This window comes from Pollachius pollachius, assembly GCF_949987615.1.
Source record: "Pollachius pollachius genome assembly, chromosome: 6".
Lineage (NCBI taxonomy): Eukaryota > Metazoa > Chordata > Actinopteri > Gadiformes > Gadidae > Pollachius > Pollachius pollachius.
Genome location: NC_136939.1, coordinates 18,522,779 through 18,548,918, shown reverse-complemented (window position 1 = coordinate 18,548,918; position 26,140 = coordinate 18,522,779). Strand labels below are relative to the sequence as shown.

At 44.6% G+C, this 26,140-nt stretch overlaps 4 protein-coding genes across 5 annotated transcripts in view; 3 read left to right on the top strand and 1 right to left on the bottom strand.

Annotated features, from left to right (window-relative positions):
• Positions 1 to 4,385, top strand: part of klhl13 (kelch-like family member 13) — a 29,279-nt gene extending 24,894 nt beyond the window's left edge. Inside the window, exon 8 of the mRNA XM_079737439.1 lies at positions 3,321 to 4,385. Within this exon, the coding sequence (XP_079593565.1) occupies positions 3,321 to 3,808 (488 nt within the window). The 3' untranslated portion in view covers positions 3,809 to 4,385. The remainder of the gene's footprint in view (positions 1 to 3,320) is intronic.
• A 3,615-nt stretch (positions 4,386 to 8,000) lies between these two features.
• Positions 8,001 to 10,240, bottom strand: LOC307076611 (LRRN4 C-terminal-like protein). Its single transcript, XM_079737665.1, has 2 exons — positions 10,113 to 10,240; positions 8,001 to 9,272 (listed from the first exon to the last, which is right to left on the bottom strand). Exon 2 carries the CDS (start codon positions 9,263 to 9,265, stop codon positions 8,498 to 8,500), a length of 768 nt encoding a protein of 255 aa, XP_079593791.1. The 5' UTR covers positions 9,266 to 9,272; positions 10,113 to 10,240; the 3' UTR covers positions 8,001 to 8,497.
• Positions 10,241 to 14,050: 3,810 nt separating this feature from the next.
• On the top strand, positions 14,051 to 18,605 carry LOC307077393 (uncharacterized protein). Its single transcript, XM_079738807.1, has 2 exons — positions 14,051 to 15,219; positions 15,422 to 18,605. Exons 1-2 carry the CDS (start codon positions 14,520 to 14,522, stop codon positions 16,369 to 16,371), a joined length of 1,650 nt encoding a protein of 549 aa, XP_079594933.1. The 5' UTR covers positions 14,051 to 14,519; the 3' UTR covers positions 16,372 to 18,605.
• Positions 18,606 to 22,977: 4,372 nt separating this feature from the next.
• Positions 22,978 to 26,140, top strand: part of ltbp3 (latent transforming growth factor beta binding protein 3) — a 45,216-nt gene continuing 42,053 nt past the window's right edge. For both annotated transcript variants that reach the window (XM_079738700.1, XM_079738699.1), the window contains exon 1: positions 22,978 to 23,590. In XM_079738700.1, the coding sequence (XP_079594826.1) occupies positions 23,350 to 23,590 (241 nt within the window). In that variant the 5' untranslated portion in view covers positions 22,978 to 23,349. The remainder of the gene's footprint in view (positions 23,591 to 26,140) is intronic.

Below are 26,140 nucleotides of genomic sequence, written 5' to 3'. Positions count from 1 at the left end.
GCAAGCTAAAAACACCATCGCTACAATGAATCACAGGAGCAAACAAATGTGTCTGGGGGATTTTTGCGTGGTCTGGTGTAGAGCGGTTGGTGGAAGTCACTGATGATACAGAGAAGCCAATGTCTTCTTTCTTCTGTCGTGTCCGTGAAAGAATTAAGCCACTAAGCCATTCAGTCTAAAATGAACATCTATTACAGGGAATGAGAGTTAATGAATGGAGATCTCACTGGTTTTGGTGTTCCTGTAGGAAATCAAACGGCAGGATTGCTTCGGATGGTTCGTTACATCACAGAGGGTCTTGGCATGTGTGTGAGTGTGGGTGTGTTTCCTGAGTTCCCATTTCTTCCCTGGTCCTGCTTAGTCCTGTTATGTGTACAGCAGATTGTGAGCCTAAAAACCCCAGGGCCCACCAATTCCAGTGTGCATTACTGTAGCAGCTGCACCAACAGTCAGAGGATGTGTGTGATCTGAACTGAGTAATCTTCTGTGACAGCCCCGTAAGACATTAGAAAGCGCTCTTCTACGCAGTTTCACCAATTGGGGGGCGCCTACCCTAGTGGAGTACATGAGCAGGTTCCAGGGGGCATTATTCATATATTAAATCATCCTTTTTCTATTGGTCCAACAAAGCAAAATCTGTTAGGAATTGTTAAATATGATCCATGTTGATGATTGCTGATTTAAAAAGTTAAGAGCAGCAGTATGCCCAGCTTTTCCATTTTAAGCGGCTCTAGGCCAACCAAATATTTCTAAAGAAACTAAATTATATTTGGGTTGAGCTAGGTTGAGCTCTGACGCCCATCCCATAGGAATGAATGGCAACGGCAACACGTTTTACCGCCTAAGATCACATACACAGGGCTTTATGCTCTGGTTCAAGCGTCCAGTGCCGCAGGGCGCAGTCCTGTACCTACTGAAAGGTCAGCGCAGACCGGGCACTAGTGGCTAGCAGCGGGCTCTATGCAAGGTGACCCGGAGCCAGGGGTGCAGATCCATGTTGGCCTGTCACACTGGGTCAGCGCTGGATGTTTTAGCTCAGGTTTTTTTTTTTTCCTCCAGCGGCACCACAGAGCTGTCGGATGGGATCCTGTCAGCTCGGTGGAGCTGCCACTGCGAGTCACTCGGTAGCTCTGTCACGTCTTGTGGGCTGGGATGGCTGAGGTCACTTCCCCCCCCCCCCTCCCGACTGCCCTTCCTCCAAACTCTGCTCTCCCCTACTCGCCTCTCCCCACCTCTCCTAGCTTCTCCTCTCTCAGTTGGCTGCTCTCTGCTAACAAGTTTGGGAACATTTCACTCCACTCCGAATGCAGTATTTTTTCTTTTCCTGGCCGTTCAGTATACTAATCTTCAGTATACATCGTCACGACAAAGGGCAACCGGCCACAAGGTGTGTGTGGATGTGTGAGGCTTTGTCTGGGCAGCAGTTGATTTTGATGAAGGTTGTGTGGCACATTTCATTCAAAACATTGCTCGTTATAGCGCTCATACACAGCGACGGACATAAAAAAAGGATTCCTTGAACTCAACGTTCTAGGAAAGTTTATCTTTTGTTTTGAGTCCGGGCTGAAACATAATGTAACATTCTAAAATGGAACACTGCAACATAGAATAAAATCCATCATAGAGTGCAACATTCTAAAATAGAACGGGGTCACCTCATAATTCCATTTTGATCTTATTGTCATTATGATTTCCTGACCGTGTTGGATGTGGACAGTGTCTGTTCTCCTCCCTGCCCGGTGATCCAGGGTCGGTCTTTTGTCCTTGCGGATGGAGCCCACGTCTGCCCAACCTTTTCCGCAGGGTATGTGTGTGGGGTATTTTTGGAATGTGCTGAGCCACTTCTACTCCTTCCCGGGTCCCGGTGCGCCTGGGTCCGCCTGCCCCATTAGGCTCCTGTTCAGGGCCGAGCTGGGATTTCAAGTCGGCAGCTCATCAATTCTTGCTGTGAATCAGCGTCGCCGCACAATGTCTCTGTGTGATTGTCCATTGGAACTCGTGGGGGCAGCAACCCAGCCAATGTCTTGTTCTGTCCCTTGAAAGCATGAAGCCATGTAGACCTCTAGATACACTGCCCCAAATAAGTCTGATATATAGTGTCCGTCATTCAGGTCAGATATATACTGTACATCATTCAGTCAAAACGGGAAAGTTACCATACGGTCTGAGGTCTTATTTTGGTCTCTAATTTGTTTTTGGGTAGGATCCAAACAACGGGTTAGTCTGACGGCTTGGTTAAATGCTGGAGCAGCAGGTCCCACGCCCTTTGATTGGGTAACCTGCTGCCACACACAGAGCTCTCTGTGGTCTGATCCATCAGTCATGGAGGTTAATCATCACAGATCTGTTATTAGTCATGGCATCTGACAGACCAGCTGGGGGACGGATAGAATCACAGGCTGGAGCAGAAAGGGAAAGTGTATTTGCTTCCAGTCTGACTACAAGGAGATTGGGGCGGGGGAGATTGGGGTTGGCTGGCTGTGGCCCAGATGCATTCTGGGATTGTGTTGGTCTTTATTTTAAGCCTTCCCTGTAGACATGTCCTGTTTTGTGTGTGTGTGTGTGTGTGTGTGTGTGTGTGTGTGTCCGGTCCACACGCTCCGTTAGACCCTGGCTGTCTGCAGTGATATCAGTCTGAGCAGCGAGCCAGGGCTTCTTATAATAGTGGAAGCAGAAAGTGGAGCGTTAATCTTCATCGTGTGTTTGAATGTTTTTTAAAGACCTGTGTGAGGTGGGGGTGGCGTTGCCAAGCGGAGGTGCAACGTTAACAAGGAGCCAAGTCTTTTAAAGACTCATCAACCTGGGCTCCTGTTGGCAGGGCCTCTCGGCGGTGCTCAGTCATGTTGGGCGGGCTCTAACGTTCCACCAATGAGGGGCTACCATCACATCTTGAATGACTCGGTTGATTGGTCAACGAGTATGTCGGTCTCTGCTTTGATGGTTTCAAGTCCATTCAACCTTTCCTTTTATCTCTAGGATAATAAACGTGGAGGAGAAAATCGAATTAAAATCGTGTTGCAGATACTATCGCAATGAAAAAACATTTTAGAATCAAACAAATATATTTAAATAAATAAACGTCATATTGTGCAACGAAGAGTGGGTAATGGGTAAGGGATGGAGAGAAGGGTAGAGAGAGGTGGAGTTGAAGGGGAAAGGAGTTGAGAGGTGGAGGGAGAGAGAGAGAGGGGTGGAAAGGTGGAGGTAAAGACATGTAGGGAGGGAGGGAGATAGATTGGCAGATGATCCATCCTGGTTCCAGAGAGATCGGGCGTGTCTAACCTGTGTCGCTCTCTTCCTTCCTGCGGTGGCGGCTGCAGGCGGCATCACCCACGACACCTTCCAGAAGGAGCTGATGTGCTTCGACCCGGACGCCGACAAGTGGACGCAGAAGGCGCCGATGACCACGGTACGCGGCCTGCACTGCATGTGCACCGTGGCGGACCGCCTCTACGTCATCGGCGGCAACCACTTCCGGGGCACCAGCGACTACGACGACGTGCTGAGCTGCGAGTACTACTCGCCGGCACTGGACCTGTGGACGCCCATCTCACCCATGCTCCGCGGCCAGAGCGACGTGGGCGTGGCCGTGTTCGAGAGCAAGATCTACGTGGTGGGCGGCTACTCCTGGAACAACCGCTGCATGGTGGAGATAGTGCAGAAGTACGACCCCGAGAAGGACGAGTGGCACAAGGTCTTCGACCTGCCCGAGTCGCTGGGCGGCATCCGCGCCTGCACGCTCACCGTGTTCCCGCCGGAGGACCTCACGGGGTCGCCGTCGCGCGAGTCGCCGCTCTCGGCGCCATGACGCCACGACCCCGGGCCCCTCCCGCCCCTCTACTGAGCCCCCTCCCCTCCCCCCGTAACGAACACACAGATGCACACATAGAACTACGTCGACACGCAGACGAACAGTGTTTGCACTTCCTATCTGGACTACATCAGTAGTGCAGCGACCTGAGCCCCGCCCCTTGGAGGCCACGCCCCCGCCCCTTGAAGGCCACGCCCCCACCCCCCTCGTTCCCTTTGGTCACGAACGCTGCGATCTCACTACACTTTGGCAGGAAATACCTAAACTTGAAAAGTGAATTTGCAAATCAACTTTTCTACCTGATGTCTACTACGTTTTATGTCGCCGTTTTTTGCGTTTTTGCCACATCACCGCCCCCATGGCGGGCCGAACGGCACACAGTCTTTCTCCTAGTCTATGCCAGGTAAGGTGCAGTCGAACCCAGGGCGGTCGAGACCCAGACACAGATGGTTTATAACTCAGGGGGTATGGCCATGGCCCCATATCTCTCTCTTTCTCGCTCGCTAGCTCTTTCTCTTTTCTCTTTTTCTCTCACGTCTCTCTGGGTCTCTATCCCACAGTTTCAGTTCTTCTTTCCTGCTATTGATATGAAATAACAAAATGTTGTTTTCTAAATTTAATAAACAAGATTTTAAAATAATCCAGATGTCTTTGTTGCTGTGGTAACCGGTGGTTTTCTAGCACTGAGCTGTTTGATTTTTGTACGATACATTTAAAATGAGTCCACTCGTCCCAGCTGACCAGGTGCTGCTGTCCAACTTTTAGGTGACCAATTGGGATGTCACAAATTGACACGTTTTAAAATGGTTTGTAATGACTTGTCACTCTAGCACCCGGTGGTAAAATAGGGGGGTCTTAAACCCGGTTATGATTTATATAGAGAGAAGTTATTAAATACCTCCTCGCATTGTTTGAGAAACTAACAGACACAAGGATTTAAAGTCTGGTTTCAATATTTTTACCTCAAGGAATAACACAACATTATCTCCCATCTGCCCACCTGTTAACCTGCGGTACTAAAAAAATATATATATATATTTGCAGCATATGGTGTCCAAGGTGTTTTCCTCTAAATCCTGAAGGGTGGCCTGGTGTAATTGTGTGGTCATCTGTGTAAAGCTTGTTCCTGATGTACAGTATAATTAGAGAGCTGGGATATCGCGTCACCCAGCGACGCCGTGCTTTATGATATCCTCATTAAAAGCGATTAGTCAAGCGCTGGCTGGCAGTAACTGGTGTCACGTGAGCGCTCCTGAGGGGAGGAGTCCTGCCCGTCCTGCCCTTGCGCTTATGATGATGATTATAGCGGACATTTTGAACTCCACAAGTGTCCCCACATGGACATTTCTATAGCGTTGTGAAATATCTGTGTGTTTAATTCACTTTTAGCCCAGTTCTTCTGATAAACGTTTTCTAAATCCTATTTATTAAATGGGTCGGCAAGAGATTACCGGAACAGCTAAATATCAGTTATTTAGGAACTATGACTGGTGAAGTCCTATTAATAAACAGGATTACCATCAAGTAACGTTACCGGAGGAAATGTTGTAATATACATGTTGAACTATTGTCACATATAGTTTGTTGCACCAGAAAAAATATATTTCTTGGCTGAAACTCATGCATTGTATAAAAAAATATGTTTCTCATGCAAATGCACCCCATTCTGAACAAGTTGGGGAGTTGGCAGACCAATATATTAAGATAGAAGTAAATCACATTAATCACATTAGCATGTCAGCTGTGACTACAGATGCCTTCTTTGTCGGCAAGTGTCACAGACAGGACAGGCCTACCTGGTCTAAGTATAAAGCAATATTCAGAATGATTTATCAATTATTCCAGTACAGTGGTTAACGAACAATAGATGTCCATGCTACGACTTGTGGAGTTCATTCGACTGGCTATAGAGACAGAACCAGGCGAGCAGAGTTTCTTTGCCACAGTATGACAGCCAGACACGGCACATGGTCTCATTGTTTCCCGATGTTTTGAGTTAAGTAGATATTTAAATAATTAATTGATGCAGAAGCATACCCGTTCCCCGGGACGTGTTGTCTTTTATTTTTAATGAGCAAAGTGCACCAAATATACTAATGTGAGACGATGGGCAGTAAGGGAAGGGGGGCTAGATTACCTGCTCCACGGCCCCCCATGGGGGCCCCCACCAGCCCTTTGTTTGAGGCTTAGTTTAGCACGTGTGCACGCCACTGTCAGCGCGCTCATTTGATTCATTAAGTGGCGAGAGGTGGGCCGCGCGAGGGTTTACCGCCTGGCGTTTGACAGCAGCGCAGCGCACATGCGCAGCGGGGCGCGCGGTGGCTGGCTCCCAGCGTGCGCCGCCTGATCCCAAAGTGACGATGCTGACCCAGATACCGCTGGGTGCTGCCGTGTCTGTTTATGCACCACACCAAAAAAAATCAGCCTAAGCTCACACAGAGCACGTTAGCAACGAGAGGCTTTATAATGAGCTAACCGAATTTAGTAACTCATTACTCTATACTCTCGCATCCATTCTAATGTGAAGAATATTGAGGACAGAACAGGTGCAGTGACCACCGATAATTGGCCCGATCAAAAGTACATTTACTGTTTATAAATTGGTATTTGTAGGCCTATCATTTCTTTGTGTGTTCTGGAGAAACACATTTTTGTTTATTGACACTTTCGCATTTGGTGGATGGACGAATAGGCATTTGGCTTGCATGACATCTGGCTTTTGTGAAACACAGGTTGCTATTTATTTGTTGGTGTAGGCTCCTTTGATTATTATGTATAATGTTCTATGTCGGATAGGCCTATATATTAGGGCCTTGGTCTTTTATGAGGGCCTATAATGTTGTGTTTATGATGTAGGCATATATTACAGGTTGTTGTTTTGGACATTACTCCTGCACTGACGTCGTCAAATTTAAGAGGGCAATCAATAACAATGCATGCCCTCCTCCGACTTCATCTCTGGGTGGGCTGCAGGGAAAACCGTCTCCGGTGAACTTGACATCGGGCAAGGTAGGCCTACTCGGAAGGGGAAATGAGGTCGATGTATATGAATAATGATGATGAGGATGATGATGATGATTATATATGAATGATGCCTTGCATGCCACGTTACCAAAGTGAAAACGGTAGCAGCACAGTGACATAAATCTCAACTTATTAAAGCTATTTATTTAAATGTTTAGCACAAACATGCCAATCATGCACACAAATAACATCCAGTAAATTATTTATTAAAAAGGATGTAGACCATAATTCATTATAATGCCTACTTCAAGTAAATATTAGGTTATAGTTGTTGGCCGAGTAGCTCATTTGCAGCATGGCTTTTCTTTTTATTTTGCAATAGGGACATCTAGTGGAGGAATTAAAAACGACTCCACCGTCCAATGTGAATGGGCCGTGTGTTAACTGATTGAGGAGCAGATGATGGGCTCTCTTTCGTCTGCCCTTTCACAAAAAATGAATAAAGCATTTACAAGGGCCGGCTTGTCCTTCATTATGAATGGTGACGCTCAATAATATAGAGTTGTATCTGACTTTCATTATGATAGACACGCGCCAATCTCCGATAATATGTGTTTTTATTTACTCATCTGCGTCGAAGAATCAGATGTCCTGAGAACGAATGGTTAAGAGGCGGATACAGTTCCTAACCAAAGCCACCACACAACACGCCCAACCATTCCTGTTGAAATTCACAACAGACAACTTGATGGTCCACATATGGCTGGTGTGTCCCCAGCCTGCTCTCATTAATTCTTTCTTTCTTTATTGCTTCTTCTTTTCATGTTCCCTGGCGAAAAGTGCGTAACAATTGATTACTCACTATATAGCAAGCCTGCATAGAGCCGTTCCTTACCAAACAGTGGATGAGAGAAGAGAGGTTTATTAGAGACAGAAGAGACAGCGATAGAAGAGAAACAGAATAGAGGAGGCAGGAGAGAGAGAAAACAGACTAAATAGATTTAGGAAAGAGATAAGGAAGGCATAAGAGGGTCAGGAGAGAGACCTTTTCGAGGCAGGAGAGACAGGATAAAGGCAGAAGAGAGAGAATAGAAACTGGTAAGAGAGACAGGAGAGAGAGAAAAGAGACATAATAGAGGCAAGAAAGAATGAGGAGAGACAGAATCGAGACAGAATGACAAAGCATTTGATTTATTTCATAGGCAGAATAGCCAACTTTTCAGTCATCACGCAATTACAAAAAGAGAGGAAAGCGCCAAGCTAAATTCCTATGTATACACAAAACAATGGAAATGTTAAATAATCTGTTATGTTTAGAAAACAATATGAAAAATACCTTTTTATATACACTTAAGTGCTTCTTATTAAATATAAATGTAAAAAAAGGAAGATTATTAAATTATTTAAATAAGAGGCAAACACCTTAATGGTTGTAAAACTGCAAATTGGTAGAATGATAATACAATTATTTCATTTTGGATGTTCTGATGATCTTAAATGTTAAATCGTTGCGAAAACTCCCTCGCACCTGCGTTTTGTGAAGTTCTTGTCCGAATGGTTCAGCTGTGTGCCTCAAATGCCCCTCCACACTGTGACACAATCCATTGCTGTCACTTCAGTTGACATGGCAAAACCGACAAAGTCCACTCACCCTTTTGATTTGGACATAACTTTGTTTGAATCATAACCACACGGAAAAGCAGGAACCAGCATGTCCTCCCCTCAAAGAACATCCAGGTTCACTCTGTTGCTTTCTGGTAAACCTTGGTGTGAGTCATCCCTGCCCTGTGTTGAGGGCCGGGCCCCTGACTTCCGTCTCTGGGTGTATTTCCACAGCAGGACCGCCAGCGCCGCCAGCAGCACCAGCCCCAGAGCTCCGCCGATGAGCCCTGCCGTCAGAGAAGCGTTGTCCTCCTCCGCCTGGTACGTCATACAGGACTCTGGGCCCTCGCCCGCCGCGTTTTCCGCAAGGACGCAAACTTTGTCTCCGTTGTTCAGTCCCTTCAGTTTGCTGCTCCGAAGTTGGCTGCCGACCCTGACGTACTCCTTCTCCGCCCCCTTGATGGTGTAGGCGGTGACCAGGGAGTACGGCGCACACCAGCGGACCACCACCCCCTCGGAGCCCCCCGGGGTCAACGACGTCACGGTAGGGGCCTCTGGGACCACGTCCTCCAAGGTGATGCCCGGACATAGGCAGCCTTCGCGGGCCGCCAGCACCGAACACGGCTCCTTCTGGTCGAGGCAAACGTCATAGTCACAGGGCTGCTGGGCGCTTTCCTTCTTGGGACCGGGCTGGGGGGGCGGCTTGGCCTGTGGTGGGGGGTCATCTAAGACATTGTAGTAGTCGTCCGATTGCAGGGCCTCAGACAGCATGGTGTTTGTCCACGACTCCTGGGTTGGTATGGCGACACAAGGCCAGCTGCCAAGGAGGGCGAGGAAAGCGAGGAGAAGGAACCACACGGGACGCACCGAGTCCCTTACGGTTATCATCTTGGCTCTGGAAATCAAAAGCATCAGCGTTGTATTTTAATGCTTGTGGAAGCTTAGGGAGTCTGTTTGTCATTTCACATGGGATGTCGGTCCTCGGGGTCTCTTAATGTTTTCATATTGAGAAGCTGAGGGTTGTGTTGCCCTCATCAGCCAACTTTTATGGAATAAGGCTGACATTTCCCATATAACTGTTCAGATGGAAAAAGCTGACTCTTATACAGAGGGCCTCAGACCAAACCGAGTGCGGGTGTGGGAAATGTATCCGGTAGAAAATGTATAGACAGCCCGGTCAAAGCGCCTTAAAAACCCAAAACCTCAAAAACACATTACAAAGTACTCGGCATTTAGTCAGAATTGGCCTCACACAAAAGAAGAGCGTCATGTAAGTCCTTGTAAGCCTCCCTCCAGTAAACTGTTTAAAAGACCTTTACACAGCCCCGGGTTTAATTCAAACAAGCCAGTCGGACTCGCCTCCATCTGCCGTGGTAAAGCTGCATTCCTTGCGGGTGTTGCACAAGAGGCCCACATTGTACACCCAGAACACTCCAAGATTCTCCCCCAGATCCCCTTACAGGAAAGTGCTTTAGTGCTTTCCACATGTCTTACTCGCCCTGCATACAAACACTCCCAGAACCTCAAACACTCTGAGAACCCCAAGGAAACCCAGCTGAATGGAAAACAACTCAGAGACACACGGACAGACCAAATGTAGCGATTCAGGGAACATAGCGAAGAGGGTCACACTTAATGTACCTTTTCGTCAAGTTTTACTTTTGATTCGGTTTTTGAATAGTTATTGATCTCCAGGTTCGCTGAACCTTCGTGTTGGATATGAAGAGAGACTTACCTCTGGATGCTGTAGTGTGTAATCTCCCTGGGAATCTTAGCTCATTATCTTGTGGTCCTGGGTATTACAATTCCACTTGCTCCGTCTATCTTTCTCTTAGTCTCTCTTTCGGTTTTTAAGTGTTTTCTGTATCCTCAGAAATCTTAAGTCCCTATGCACCTCCCCCTATCCCTCTCTCTCCATCTCTCGCTCTCCCTCGCTCTCTCTCTCTCTCCCTAACTCTGTTGCTCTCTCTCACTCATTGTCCCTCACATCCAACTCCACCTCCCATTCAGTCCTATAGTTTTTCACTGTGAATTTGTTTGTGGGTTTGTGTGTGTGTGAGTGTGATAGAGGTGGGGGAGGGTGTGTGTGTGTGTGTGTGTGTGTGTGTGTGTGTGTGTGTGTGTGTGTGTGTGCATTCCATAGTGCATGTATGCTCATCACCATCCGCCCATGACACCAGCACATTCCTCAAGCATGTGGACCGCAACGTAGTCCCTGCTAATAAGAGTATTTGCGTAGGTGTGTGTATGTGTGTGTGTGTGTGTGTGTGTGTGTTTGTGTGTGTGTGTATTCCATAGTGCATGTATGCTCATCACCATCCGCCCATGACACCAGCACATTCCTCAAGCATGTGGACCGCAACGCAGTCCCTGCTAATAAGAGTGTTTGCGTAGGTGTGTGTGTGTGTGTGTGTGTGTGTGTGTGTGTGTGTGTGTGTGTGTGTGTGTGTGTGTGTGTGTGTGTGTGTGTGTGTGTGTGTGTGTGTGTGTGTGTTTGTGTGTGAGTGTGAGTGAGCGTGTGTCTAAGTCTACTCTAAGGTGTTGATTCATAATAAAAGTATCTCATTCAGAATGATATTGACTCCTGGCTGGCTGCTGGGCTAGATACATAATCCACAGCACACAGAACAGACGGTTTCAGGAAGGTTCAGGAAAGGGTAGAACCTCAGAGGAAAAGAACACAACTTGATTAAACTTGTCTTCGAAGTCATCTCCACAGGTGTGGAGATGACTTGGAGATGGTGTGTGTGTGTGTGTGGTGTGTGTGTGTGTGTGTGTGTGTGTGTGTGTGTGTGTGTGTGTGTGTGTGTGTGTGTGTGAAAAGACAGTATGCCTACACCTCCTTGAGTCATCTGTCTCTTATTCATGCTAATATGTTTTAGATACTGATGATTTTGAAGTTTCCATGAATCAAAATACGTTAGACATCATGTTGTAAAGCAGGAATACCTTCCTCAGCCAAGACAGTTGCTCATTAAGTATCATCCAATGATTAGCTCTATATTAGCCATATATAAGGCAGATGGCTAATTATAGCATGATATGGTATATATCATGATATGGTTACATTTGAATAGTATAATTAAAATGGATATCAAATATGATAACGTCAAAAACAAAAAAAAAATCAACTTTTAAATATGTGAATCAAATTAACAAACCAAAAATGATATCCCTGAAAATAAAGAGTATACCAACTTATTAAAAAATATTAAGGACTATTGACGATCATTTTCAATAGAAGTGGAACATCATTACAAAGAATTTGGAAAAGAAAACACTGATGTTAGTTCTGAATTTATGCTCAATTGTTTTACTGTTGTATACGTAGTTAATTAATCTACCGTATTGCTTCTTTGTATTTCTTCACAAGTCTTGCATAGTTGAAACTTAACAGTCTATAGAACATATATAAAAGTCCCAAGGTTGGTTCAATTTCCCAGAAACCAGCCACAGTCAAGAGATATGCATTTGAAACCCTTTAAATGATTACATCAGCAATGATTTAACCACAAATGATTCAGCCTTTCAGCTTGTGCACGTAGGTCTATTTATTTGTAACATTTTCAACATTCAAATGCCATCACCGGAACTTACGGGATTGATTCATGCAGATGACGTACCAGTGTGACCACTGATAACGTCCGCTTGAGGGCTACTGGACTTTGGAACCCGATAGTGTGCCTCAGGTATTCTGACCTAGCTTCTTGTTTGTCCATAGTCAAGACTCAAACATTTGATTACTTATCAATGCTTTCGTATATATGTTTACATTTATTTGTAGCAGATGTTTTTTTATCCAAACAAGATTTAACCTCTTAAGCTCCAGCCTATTTTTTAGGTCTCTGCTCGAGAGTGATCGAGAGTCCCCAAATATGGGGACCCTATAGTTGAAGAGGTTAAAGTGATAACAAATTAATTAACGATCCATTTTTATCAAGGTAGAGTGAGGTAGGATTTACTAGCTCAAGGATTCCTACAGATTAGGCTTCGGACATTGGGGATCGAAACCGGAACTTCACAGCTGGGAGTCAAACACCCAAGTCACCAGTCCACCCTGCTCCAAAGCAAACTTGAAACACACACACACACACACACACACACACACACACACACACACACACACACACACACACACACACACACACGCCGTTAAACAGATATGCACAGACACACACACACACACACACACACACACACACAAATCTGTCACACACACACACACACACATACACACACACACACACACACACATACACACACCATCTCCAAGTCATCTTCGAAGACTTCGAAGATGAACACACACACCTGTAACTATGTCTATCTATAAAAACATGCTATTTTTTATACTTTATTCTTATGTACGGACTTAGCAGTTTCAACTTCTTCCCCTCATCAACCAAACATTGATTATCCATAGCATGTAAAATCCTTGATACAATTTATTATATAAGCTAGCTTTCTTATATAAGGATATCTGAGCGTATAATTTTCTGTTATCTGTAAAAAAAAAAAAATACAATGATTTTACAACAGGCCCCTTTAGTGTCCTCTGGTGGCCCCTATATGGTACCGACCTACACTTTGAAAATCACCGTCCAGTAAACAGGAAGCGTCTGGAACGCAGTTATTGAGTCAATAACTGTAATGTGTCATTTAAGTGTAGCGCTTAGTAAGAATTACCTTTGTGAGTGGAAGGAGCGCAAGGCAGCATTGACTCAGCATGCAGGTCTTCAACTCCAGACACACTCCCATGATACCCGAGTCTTCAGTCTGGAGAAGATAAAACACATCGGTCCCGATTTTATCACAGCAGGGAAAGATAAGATCTGGGAAATATTTTGCGATAATGTGGACATCAATCTCGGTGAATAGGTTAATTGTATACACTATATATATATATATATATATATATATATATATATATATATATACAGGGTGCGATTTGCCGGTGGGGATGGTGGGGATTATCCCCCCCTCTGGTTTACACGTCCTACCCTCTGCTGAATTATTTTTATCCTCGGTGGGGATAAAAATTATCCCCCCCCACTCAAAGTATTTTCACCATTACTTCGTAATAATTAACAACCAAAATACACAGGGTCCGTCTTCATTTTGAAACATTTTAAAATGTTTCTCAAAATTATCCCCCCCTCTGGTTTTTTCACAAATCGCACCCTATATATATATATATATATATATATATATATATATATATATATTCATGTGATTTGATTAGGGCACCACTTTCATCAGTTATAAAGTTAATAGCCTAATTTCCTAAATATAATGATTTATTCCAGTAGGTCGTAAGGCATAAATTCAGAATAGGCCTATTTAAAGAGCATTGCAAGCACAACACAAATAATATTATTCCAAGTTTGTTCAAAAAGGTTGCATTGAGAAGATATTGACATAGCTTAAAATGGAGAAAAAACCTACATTCACAACCAATGAATAAACTAATGAATAAACTTTAAAAAATAAAAAAGGTAAACACGCCCCTTTTTAAATCATCGTCATTCTTGTGCGACAGAAACCGACCTGTCAGCAGTGTTGCCAGATTGGCCAGATTTCCCGCCTAATCTGGCAACCTTGGCTGAGGCGCTTTGCATCCAGCTAGCGTTGCAATCTGGCAACACTGCCTGTCAGCCAATCAAGAGATACGAACAGCCCAGATCCGCGAGAAGCACAAGAGTATCGATCACCCGCGGTAGGACGAGCGATATGCTTTCAAACACTTAACACGTTTCTACATATTATTACACATTACTGGGACCTTAATGATCACAGTGAAAGTGTGTATAAGTGAACTTAGTGTTAAAATTAGCCTCAGTTTTGGTGCGTGTTACCTAGTTGTTTACCAGAAGGCTAGTGTTTGCTAGCCAGGCCTAGCCAGGGCCCTGCGACGATTAACTCCCTGCATCGTAAAGTTGACCGACGTCGTTTTAAAATTGGATGTGACAACCCATGAATTAAATGCGGATAAAAATACGTGTTTTTCTCCCTCCCTGCACCCCCGCTGAAGCATTTCCACGGCCATAACGAGATCGTTTTAGAGTTGTAGTACGCTAGGAAACTATACGGCGTAAGCGCAAAAACCTGCTAACGTTAGCCTGCAAATAATAACCGAAATATCACCATGACTTCCAGAAGAGGAGGTTATGCCGGTGGAATGGAGTCATCTGCGTCTAGTAGTAGTGTGGTTAACAGTGGAAACCGAAAACAAAGCATCATCAACGTCCCCAATCGGACCGGTTCGGAGTCTTGCTACGATCGGAAAGTGGACAAGACTGGGTACGGTTCGCAGGGCAACATGACTGTCACATCCCTGAAATCCCGCCTGGCCCCCACTATTCAAAATGCTATGTCTGCCGCAGTGGACACTGTTCTTGGTGAGGTGGTCCTCGTTTTAAACGAGACACAACAAGAGTTGTACAACAAGGAGCAGGAAAACGAGAGACTAAAGGTTCGCCTAGAAGTGTCCGAGCGAGAACTGAAGACACTGCAGGAATGTTTGTGCAGTGCTCAGAAACTGATTGATCAACTTCAGATATCTTACCCGGGCTCTCAAACTCAGTCTGTTTTCGCACCGTCGCTGTCTTCCTTGACGTCTATGAATACGGGAATGGACCGAGATCACCAGAACTCTCGGAACGTGAACGGTTCCGGCGTGGACTTGGGTCTAGGTGGCTCCGTGGACGACTCACTCCACGGTTTCGAACCACGAGATGACTATAAGATGTGCCAGCTGTCAATCCAACCCGATGGATCGGTGACAAACCACTCGCTGGACGCCTACACCAACACGGCCCACATGATCAACGATTCAAATAGACAAGGTAAATGATATAATTCATTAATGAATTATACTATGACTCATGGCCTTTGTCTACATGCATCCACATACGATTAAAAATGATATATTTCTTAAGAAATACAGGCTTTGTATTGTATCAGATGTTATTATTGAGGAGCTTCTTTAGTTCTATTTACCAGCATGCCTGTTTAAGGCTCTGAAGTTGACCTGGTTTACACCCCCAGATGAACGGCAGTCCCAGCGAGGCAGCGGCTCCGGGTTTGAGATCAAAGAGGAGCAAGGTTTGACCCCAGGCAACGGCCAGTCTTCCAGGAAGGACCAGGGGTTGACCGGGGACGACGGAGAGGCATCTGGCCACAACGTTGGTGACCTTGGCTATGGCCAGGGAGAGGACGGGGGCTCCCAGCGGTCCTTCACCTACCCTCTTCGTCACCCGCGGCCTGTGAGACCCCGCACGGCCCCCCAGAATCAGGGCGCGCTGGACGTACAGAAGGCCGCCGTAAGGACTGTCCCCGGCAGGGTGGACGGTCTGTCCCCGGCCCGGGCGGAGGACACCGCCGGCCCCTCTGCGCCCGACCTGACGGTGGAGGTCTCTGCCGACCGCCCCCACCACTGCCTGGAGTGCGGCAAGACGTTCCGCCTGATCTCCAGCCTGAAGAAGCACATCCGCATCCACACGGGCGAGAAGCCGTACCCGTGTGGCGTGTGCGGCCGGCGCTTCCGCGAGTCGGGCGCGCTCAAGACCCACCTGCGCATCCACACGGGCGAAAAGCCCTACTCGTGCTCCGAGTGCGGCAACAGCTTCCGCCACCTGGACGGCCTGCGCAAGCACCGGCGCACGCACACGGGCGAGAAGCCGTACGTGTGCGCCATCTGTGGCAAGCGCCTGAGCCGCCTGCAGCACCTGAAGCACCACCAGCTGATCCACACCGGCGAGCGGCCGTGCTGCTGCCCCTTCTGCAACCGCACCTTCAAGGAGCCGGCCGCGCTGCGCAAGCACGTGCGCACCCACCGCGAGGAGGCGGGGCACCTGGCCATGGGCCCCGCCGAGGAGGCGGACCCCGACGCAATGGACGACATCAACAGCCTGCACCCCGCTGCCCCCTCCCCCCAGATGAGGTTTGGCGAGTGGGGCGGGGAGGAGGACGAGACCTCAGTGGTGGACTGTGTTTAGAGCCATGCTTCTCCCCCCCCCCCCCCCCCCCCCCCAAAAAAACGTATGCTCGATCTGGTGACAAAACTAAAATATTGTTCAAATTGTCTTCCTATTATTTTTACAAACCTGCCCATCATGGAAGAGTTTTGATTCTCTCCAGTCCCACATTCTGGCGCATCTAACCCCCAGCATTGGAGTGTTCTTTTATCAGGGTCGTCCGTTTGCGTTTGCCTTTTTCATTTTGTATTGTAGATGTGAACGTAGTTCAGAATATCCGCTTTGTGTTTTGTTCGAGAGCCAACAGTTTTAAGTAGCTGTTCTCATGGCCACGTTGTGTGTGTGTGTGTGGGAGCATTGAGAGCAGCTGCTGTTGGGTCAACATTTTAGTGGCAGAGCAGAGATATGCCATCCATGGTAGTAGCAGGTGCATAGACATGACCCGCAGCCTAGTGAGGGGAGCTGCACTGGGGGCAGCTGGTTGGACGTCTCTCCCTGGTTGGCCTGGGAGCCAAGGTGTGTTGGGGAGGTTTGACATACAGGATGGATGGATTGACGGATGTAATATGACCTTTTCAACTCTTAAGTTTCCACAAGCCTTGATAAAGAAGTGGCCCGAATATAGCCTGTTGGCGTGTTTGCGGGAAGCACAGCCTTTCTTCAGTGTTGATGCATCATGCCCTCATCTGTTAGTCTCATCCTTTATATTTTAAAGGTCTGCGCATTCAAAGGCTTCTGCTACAGAATGTGATGGAGACTGTTCATTGGTGTGGATAAGATGTGTGGCATCAACAGGCTGCATTCAGAGAAATAAAAACGACTTGTTGCCATTCATTGACACTAGTTCTTTTGACTGATGGATGGTGGTCCTTTTTGGTCAGCTCGGATTCGGTGTTGAGATGGACCTTGTGAAATTACGCTGAATTCACTGCCCCTGCTTGACTAGCAGCTTTATTCTGTCTGCCTCAAAATGTCAATCTGTCAAAGTGTCTGACACAACTGGTCTTAAATTCCATCTGTCAAAAATGTTGACGTTGATGGAAAGGTTTGTCGGTTATTTTGAGTCAAAATGACCGACCATCCTAGAAATTATTTGTGAAACTTTAGGTTGTGCCACAAGTTTGTAATCTGCTGCACTGTGGTGAGGTGAAGGACAAGTCCATTCTTCATCACAGGCCAACGCTACAAAACTCTGTTTTACCATTTTTCTGTATTTAATAACCATGTATTAACGAATGGCATTCCTTTCTTTTTTTTACATCCAGTATTCATATTCAAGACATTGAATGGCTCAATGTTTCTAAGATTTTAACCCTCCAAAGTTGCGGCCATTAGCCGGGCAGCATTGGTGCATGCACGTCTAATCATTCCCATGGCACCAACTCTAGGTGAGCTGACTCTGTACATAAGAATGTGACTTACAACACCCTGTCCCCCTCAGCCCAAGTATTGCCCATTGGTCTACGACCGTGTACTGTAAATATGTAATCTCCTGTATCTTCTTTCCAATGGCAAAGCTTTCGGGCATCAGAACAAGCAGCAAAGGAACATTATTCTCTGCCTCTCTGAGATATAGATCTACCATTATACACGCTACTTTAATGAGCTTAATGTAATTGTTTAAACAAGAACAATATGTACATACATTTACTAGTGTGTGCCCTTTTTTATATGGGTTCAACTATGAAACATGTCTCTATACTAGGAACTTTGCCACGGTTGTCCTTACCCCCTCTTAACTAACTTAACTTCTTTTTGGTTCAAGCACATTCTGGGGAGCTTTGCATGAATTTACTTTAAAGTGATCTATTTCAGTCCTGAATCTGGTGTTTACTGAATGAATTTTTCATGCCTCTGTGCTCCAAATATTTTCCCATATAAGTCAACCCTTTTGCCTAAATGTTGTATATTAAAGGGCATTTGTTTATACATTTCTGTGCCCTTTTTTTCTTCTTAATATGCATTTTATAAGTCAATGATATACTGTACTTTTGTTTAACATCTACAAGGGAAATACCTACTATATATATATATAACTGTCTAAAGGCTTAATGTATGATTATTTGTGAGCAAGGCTTTCCAAATCCAAAAGCTTTCAGTCTTGTTTCATTGGTTTATAACCTGGCTACGGCCTGTATGTCCACCCAGACTTTCTCAGTCATCTGTAAATTGGTAGTTTATGTGGGCATACCCATGAAAGAGCTCTGTAATCACACATCGGCCTCTTTAAATCCACATTAACCATTAATGACTGTTTGCCCTAACTACTATTTGTCCTTGTTAGTGCTGTTGATCTTGAAGGGATAAACTGGCCAGTTCAATGCCTTTTACTTAAGGTTTGTATGTGTTGGTTCTGGTAACCTTTCTTGGCTATCAGCAGCTAGATAATAACTGACACAAATGAAGATTGTGTTAATATTAAAGGTATATGTTTGTAAATTGTGGTAAAGTTAGAAATCTGCACAATTTGTGTCATACAAATAATATAAGACAAGACTACAGGGTGTTTACTTCAAAATAAGAACTGTTTAAAATGTTCAATTTGAATACTTAATTTAAGAACAAATTATGGTTTTGATCCATTACTCTTGAGTTTTGGACAATTGAATTGGGTGTGTGAGTTTTATAGAATTGAGCAATTATTTAATATCAGATTACCTTTCCTTTTAAATGAATGTTTTCACGCTGTAAAGGTTTGTATGTCCTCTGGGTTACGGGACATTTGATTGATGATTTGGGAGGACAATGCCTTATACTTTTGGCAACTGGGACTGCTTTGCGTAGTTCTGATGTTTATACATTTGTAACTTTAAAATTAAAAAAAACAGCGCCAAATCTATATTAAAGCTCTTATGGTAGAAGTAAAACTGACGTGTCAAAATAAAGCAAAAAAAAAGCAAAAGCCGACATATACCATGAATGCAAACTAACATAATATAGGCGCTCATACTACTGCAACATCTTCCATCTTTATTAGGTATAATTAAACTGAAAGACTTAGATCAAGTCTCAAGGATCAATGTGAACGTTTGTATTCAGTATTAAGTTAAATATTGCATGAAGCCGGACCAATGGCATTGCAATGCCTGCCTCCGGTATAAACCATGTCAATGAGACACAACGATAACGTAAGGTTGGTTTATAGTGTCAATCGACTATGAGTGCTGAAATGAATGTGCAAACTTAGTTAATTAATGATAACCAAAGTAGGATGAGAAAATGGAGGGTTTACTTTGAAGCATAGTTTCAACACATTAGGCCTGTAATAATATGAATGAGGGTTATTATCAGCTGTTGTACAGTATTTGATCAAGTTACATACCAAGTGTTAGCAGAGGATGGTTTTGCTCCATCGACCTCTGGGTTAAACCAGCACGCATCCACTGCTCCACTCTGCTCTGGAGCTCACAAGATATATATGCTGAATAACAATAATAGTACAGTAATTTGTGAAACTGCACAAAGCCACTGGATGTAGACATAGGACTATGACAACTAATTTGCCTTGTATGTTGATATTGGTACACTATCCACGTGGTTATTTAATTACAAAATGGATATGCACAGATACCTGGTAACACCTATATATGTTTATAAGGAGATGCAGAATTTTATGTAAATATCAAACTATCTGAGTATAGAGTCAGTTATGTGGCCTGCCAAGTCTAATGTTTTTTAATATTATCTTACAATCTTATATTGTAGAAGGCAAAAGAAGATGATATAGCAGAGGATGGTTTCGATCCATCGACCTCTGGGTTATGGGCCCAGCACGCTTCCGCTGCGCCACTCTGCTCCGGGACTTGAGGGAGACATATTTTGCTGAATCACATATTTTGCATAGTCAGTTCTGAGAGATGACGAATAGGGTATAGTTACATCTGTAATAACACCTAATTGGCCTCTGGGAAGGTCTTCTTTTAACGGTTTAAGGAAACGACGTGACAATTTTCTTTCCGAGATTAACTTTTCGGCTAAACAAAACAACAGGCTACCAGAGGAATACAAAGGTTTTACTTTAGCATCCAAACAAAGTTTCAGAACCTCGTTTTCTGTATTGTCGTTCCCCCAACAACGGACTGACTTCCTCTCAGACGACGGTGGCGGTGTTGAGCCGCAGAGAAGCCCTCGGTCTCCATTCCGTGCATGACTTTATACAAGGGGCCGTATACAATTAGAAAGACAATACTGAGGTTATCTTCCGTCTAGCAGAGTGGCGCAGCGGAAGCGTGCTGGGCCCATAACCCAGAGGTCGATGGATCGAAACCATCCTCTGCTAAAAATTGGAATTTTGCCATATACAGTATAAGCCAATACTTACATAAAATAATACTTGGCAGGCATACATAGTTAGCTATATATAGTTATACCTCTCCATTTCTTTATAAATATGTAGGTGTTCCTAGGTACCTGTGAATATTTATTTGATGTATGTGTTTATACATGCATTTCTATATAGGAGGAAAGTAGTACAAACACCGTTGTCTAATTATATCCGACGAGTAGAGTGGCGCAGCGGAAGCGTGCTGGGCCCATAACACAGAGGTTGATGGATCGAAACCATCCTCTGCTACCAACTGGAATTTTGCCATATACAGTATAAGACAATACTTACATAATATAATACTTGGCAGGCATACATAACTCACTCTATAGTTAGCTATATATAGTTATACCTCTCCATTTCTTTATAAATATGTAGGTGTTCCTAGGTACCTGTGAATATTTATTTGATGTATGTGTTTATACATGCATTTCTATATAGGAGGAAAGTAGTAGATACACCGTTGTCAATATATTTTCTACGAGCAGAGTGGCGCAGCGGAAGTGTGCTGGGCCCATAACCCAGAGGTCGATGGATCGAAACCATCCTCTGCTACAAATTGGAATTTTGCCATATACAGTATAAGACAATACTTACATAATATAATACTTGGCAGGCATACATAACTCACTCTATAGTTAGCTATATATAGTTATACCTCTCCATTTCTTTATAAATATGTAGGTGTTCCTAGGTACCTGTGAATATTTATTTGATATATGTGTTTATACATGCATTTCTATATAGGAGGAAACTAGTACAAACACCGTTGTCAAGGTATCTTCGACGAGCAGAGTGGCGCAGCGGAAGCGTGCTGGGCCCATAACCCAGAGGTCGATGGATCGAAACCATTCTCTGCTATAACTTCGTATTTTGCGATCTACAATATAACATTGTAAAACAATACTTAAACAATATAAGACTTGGCAGGCTCAAATTTCTAACACTATAGTCAGTTATAGATCCAGTTCTTTATCTCTTTATAACATATGTAAGTCTCCCCAGGTATCTGTGAATATTCATTTTGTAATAAAATAACAAAGTGGATAGTGAACCAATATTAACTAACAATACACAAATGTTTTCATAGTCCTATGTCTTCATCCAGTGGCTTTGTGCAGTTTTACAAATTATCCTTCAATGTTGGGCCTCAGGTTTTTATTAACGATTATCTATCCTAAAGTAGAAAATGCAGGAAATGGCCAATTTCCCTTTAACATATAGAATGTGTGTTTGTGTGTTTAAGTGTGTGTCTGTGTATGTGCTTATGTGTGTGTTGGTGGGTTAAAGTGTGTGTGTGTGTGTGTGTGTGTGTGTGTGTGTGTGTGTGTGTGTGTGTGCATGTGGTGGCAGATGGAAATGTTGTATGTGAACTCCATGCAGTCACCTCCTTAGTGACCTCAAGTAAACATTCTCCCTTTTTTTAAGAGGAAGTGACTCAACCACACTCAATCTTATCCCTTTCTCCCCACACCTTTCTCCCTCCCCCCCCCCCCCCCCCCCCTCTCTCTCTCTGTAAAAGAAGGGGAAGAGCTTTCTTGGCGTGTCAAGTAAAACCATGTTATTGCCAAAGCAGTCCAACAATTAGACAAATGAAGAACAACAAGGTACTATAAAGGGTGAAAATAGATAACCTCTTTTTCTCTCTGTTATTCTTTCTCATTGGGAAAACTCTGCCAAACACTAACCGTTGCATGGAGGATAGTATGGATGATATGATATATGCTTCCATAGGATATGTGTTGGTGATCAAAGTCCATTGGTAATCTACTTTTTATGAGGAGTTTGAGGTCCTTCTCTCATCACAACAGGTCACAATCGTGCTGCAGTGATCGTACATTACTGTTTGTTTTTGTTTGTTAGCATGTGGAGTGTGTAATCCATTGGGAAGTGTTCCTTATGTCTTGGTATCTCTCTCTCTCTCTCTATCTCTCTCTCTCTCTCTCTCTCTCTCTCTCTCTCTCTCTCTCTCTCTCTCTCTCTCTCTCTCTCTCTCTCTCTCTCTCCTATTATTTCCAAAGTAGCACATCTTGTTTTTCTCTCCCCAAAACATAGTCAGGTCACTTTGACAAGATTTGCCATTTATTTCAGATGCTGCAGTCCTGTCCTATTAACACCCACACGCTACCCCGGGCCGTTATCGTTTTCTAGACAGGGGGTTTGGGGTGAAAAAACAGCGGTTAGCTCCTGTACTGCCTGGCCTGCTGCCAGCTTTCTCCAGCGAGGATTGGCTCACCAAGAGTCCTCTCTCCTCCCTTCTTTCTTTAACCTCTCATACGCACACTCAAAGCTACCCCATGGAACAGAGGGCCAGCACGCAGGCTACCAGAAGAAGATCACTCACTTGAAATAACTTTTCAACCCCCTTGGTAACCGGGTAACCCAAAACTAACCAACCAAGATGTCGAACTTTTCGATGAGACCAAAGGGATTAACTAAGTACGCAAGAACAGCTATTTATTTTTCCTAAAAGGGATAAGAGTTTTTTTTCTTCCAGAAATTTTCGCTTTATGGGACGTATGTCACGGACCGCCGTCCCAGGAAAAACGGAATAAATCGAATCAAACACAGGCAAGCATAGCATAACGCTTCGCTGGGTCTCAACGTGCAGCTCGGTTTAACCCAGCGGACGGGCCGACTTCTCTGCGTGGACGGTGGCGGTGAAAGATGCCAGAATGCCCAATCTGATCCCCCGTCTGCTGCTCGTCTGGCTGATCGTCCACAAGCTGGTGTGGTGCACCGAGCGCTCCTCCACACGGGAGCGCTTCAAGGTGGTCATCGCACCGCTCATTTGCAAACGGATCTGTTACGCTAACGGCCACTGCCAGGATACCTGCGAGCAAGGCAGCAACACCACACTCATAGGAGAGAATGGACGGGCGGGAGACACGCTCACGGGGCCAGGGTTCACTGTCGGTGAGTCATTGAGTCATACTTAACAATAGTTTCATGAACAATTTAGGCCAAGGATTGAGGCTAATAGGATATTCAATATTGGTGAACCTGTCCTAGACCATGTGTTTCTAGTAGAGTATAGCCTTTAACTTCATCAGCGGGTCAATTGCCTTCTCTTCAATATAAACCATATGGAAGAGAAAGGCCTGTTTTGAATGGCTTGCTGATGATGCTTTTGGTGGCAATGGCTTCGTCTCACCCCCCCCCCCCCCCCACACACACACACACACACACACACACACTCCCCCCCCCCCCTCCCCTTATTAGCAGTATTAGACCCAGAAGTATGTGGAATAAATAGCAATCTCATGCTGAGATCAGTGATTTAAATAGCTGTACCCTTGGATATTACTGTAGCGCCTCCACAGAGTCTGCTTGGCCAGAGATTAGGCCGTGGTTCAGAACAACTCGCAAGACATTGACACCTTCTCACTCCCACAGTTTCTACGAAAACAATTGAATAATTAAACTTAACATACACTGCTGGAGGTATTGAAGCCCTTGTGTCTGGACTGGAGGCACATTGATATTATTCCGATTACATATTAGCATGGAGTTTATGAATCACGGATAGGGAATGTGGGTACGTAGGAAAACATTGGTGTTAATCTCCATGTTGGAATCACAACGGACATGCATTATGCTTAGTACTGATCACATAACTACAATACATATTTTCAATGATTTTAGAGCTCAGCACTATAGTGTTACATAACTATTTGATAGGTCATATTATTGAGTTACAGGCGTTATTGATGACTTCAGCTACAGCAGGCACAAACGTTAGTTAGCCACGGCACTTATTTTTGATCGTCCAATCAGATGCTTTTTGCTGTGCTGTGTGGTTTAAGTAGGCCTGGACAACACAAATGAAGAAGCCCACATCCAGTAACTGTAGTATCAAATCTGTTGGTGTATATTAGTGGAAGGAAGGTAGCTAGGAGCTACATACAGTTGACACCTGGAGCTGTCGATAGCCACCTGGCTCCTTCTCTGCTCTCTCCTTCTTCAGTGTACATTGTTTAACTCCTGTGCAAACATCTTCCAAAGACCAACTTCTAGTGAATTCTCAGAATACCTCACGTTTCTTCCCATTAATTCTGCAGATCAAACCCCTTTTTAGTTTTTTCATTTTTGTCAATCAACCTCTGAGATATCTAGGTGCGATGCAGGCAGTCTCAGAAAGGCCTTGAGTGGCTCAACTCTAAAAAGTGGGCACCAGGTTCGAGAGAGAGAGTGCGAGCGAGAGAAAGAGTCGTAGCAGGAGCGAGATGGGGTCTTTTTCCGTCTGCTTTGGAATGTTGCGTGGACTGGTGGAATTTTCTCACCCGTCTGTTAAAATGGCCGTGACCATTACCTTATTTGGGGATTGAGAGAAGACGACAGGAACGGTCAGAGGGAACTACTTGTCTGGTCATCGGGTCTATATTTATCTAATATGCAATCAAAAGGTTCACGACTGAGATGTTTAATTAGGTCTGTTGCGTCACAGCACCCATATGTGCAACAACTGGCACGGCGGGGCTATATTCAGACAGTTGGTAACCCACAGTCCGGTAGCTGTAGTTGTTAATGTCGCAGCATGCGGTTAGAAGCATCAGCCGTAGTAGCCGTGAGTCGTCTAAGCGAAAGAAAGAAAAGGTTCTCATTGTTAACGTTTTTGGATTAGTTTATAACCCAGTAATTCCCTAATCCTCCGGAATGGAAAGGGATTTTTAGAATAGCAGTGGGTGGAATTCCAGGCCACCTGGGCCAGGTGTATGCCAATTGTCCTTGTGACCTTGAACACAACACAACGCGCCTACCAGGCAAGAATCTGGATCGTTGTGGATCATACAATACATCACCATACATCATAGTTTCCCAAAGGAGAGGTTACCGATTGGTTACTTTCACCACAGGATCTGTTATGCTTCATTAAACAACTGTCCCGGGGGGAGACGATTAAAAGTTTTATGTATGTAACTCCATTAATACTGGGTTGTGTTGGTGTATTGCACTATTGCACTACATTGGAGATCCACTCTGCTTCCCTCAGATCAGCCAGGGAAGCCACAGAGATGCCAATTTCAATTTATTCATAACAGGATCCTTTGAGAAATTCCAAGTGAGTTTGTTCTCTGTGAGGCAGAACAGGTATGTTTAACTCAAGACTGGGTGGATTCTGTTTGGATGTGAGAGTCAAACATCATAATCAAACAGAACATTATGAAACGGAGCATTGTTCTCCAGCTACCAGATATCACAGTCTGCAACGGATTGTCAGATTGTACTACAGGATGTACTACGTAATACATAATGCACTTTAGATGGATACAACTTACATGTTGTACTGCAGTGCAGAATGCATGAAGACTACATTGTAGTTTATATAGAACACACTGTACTACAGCCTACTATTTTTACGTGTAAACAAAATATACAATACACTTCAAACTGTAATACTTACAGACTGATACTATACAGACTTCACTACACACTAAAGAGAGCAAAGAGCGTAAACGGAATGAC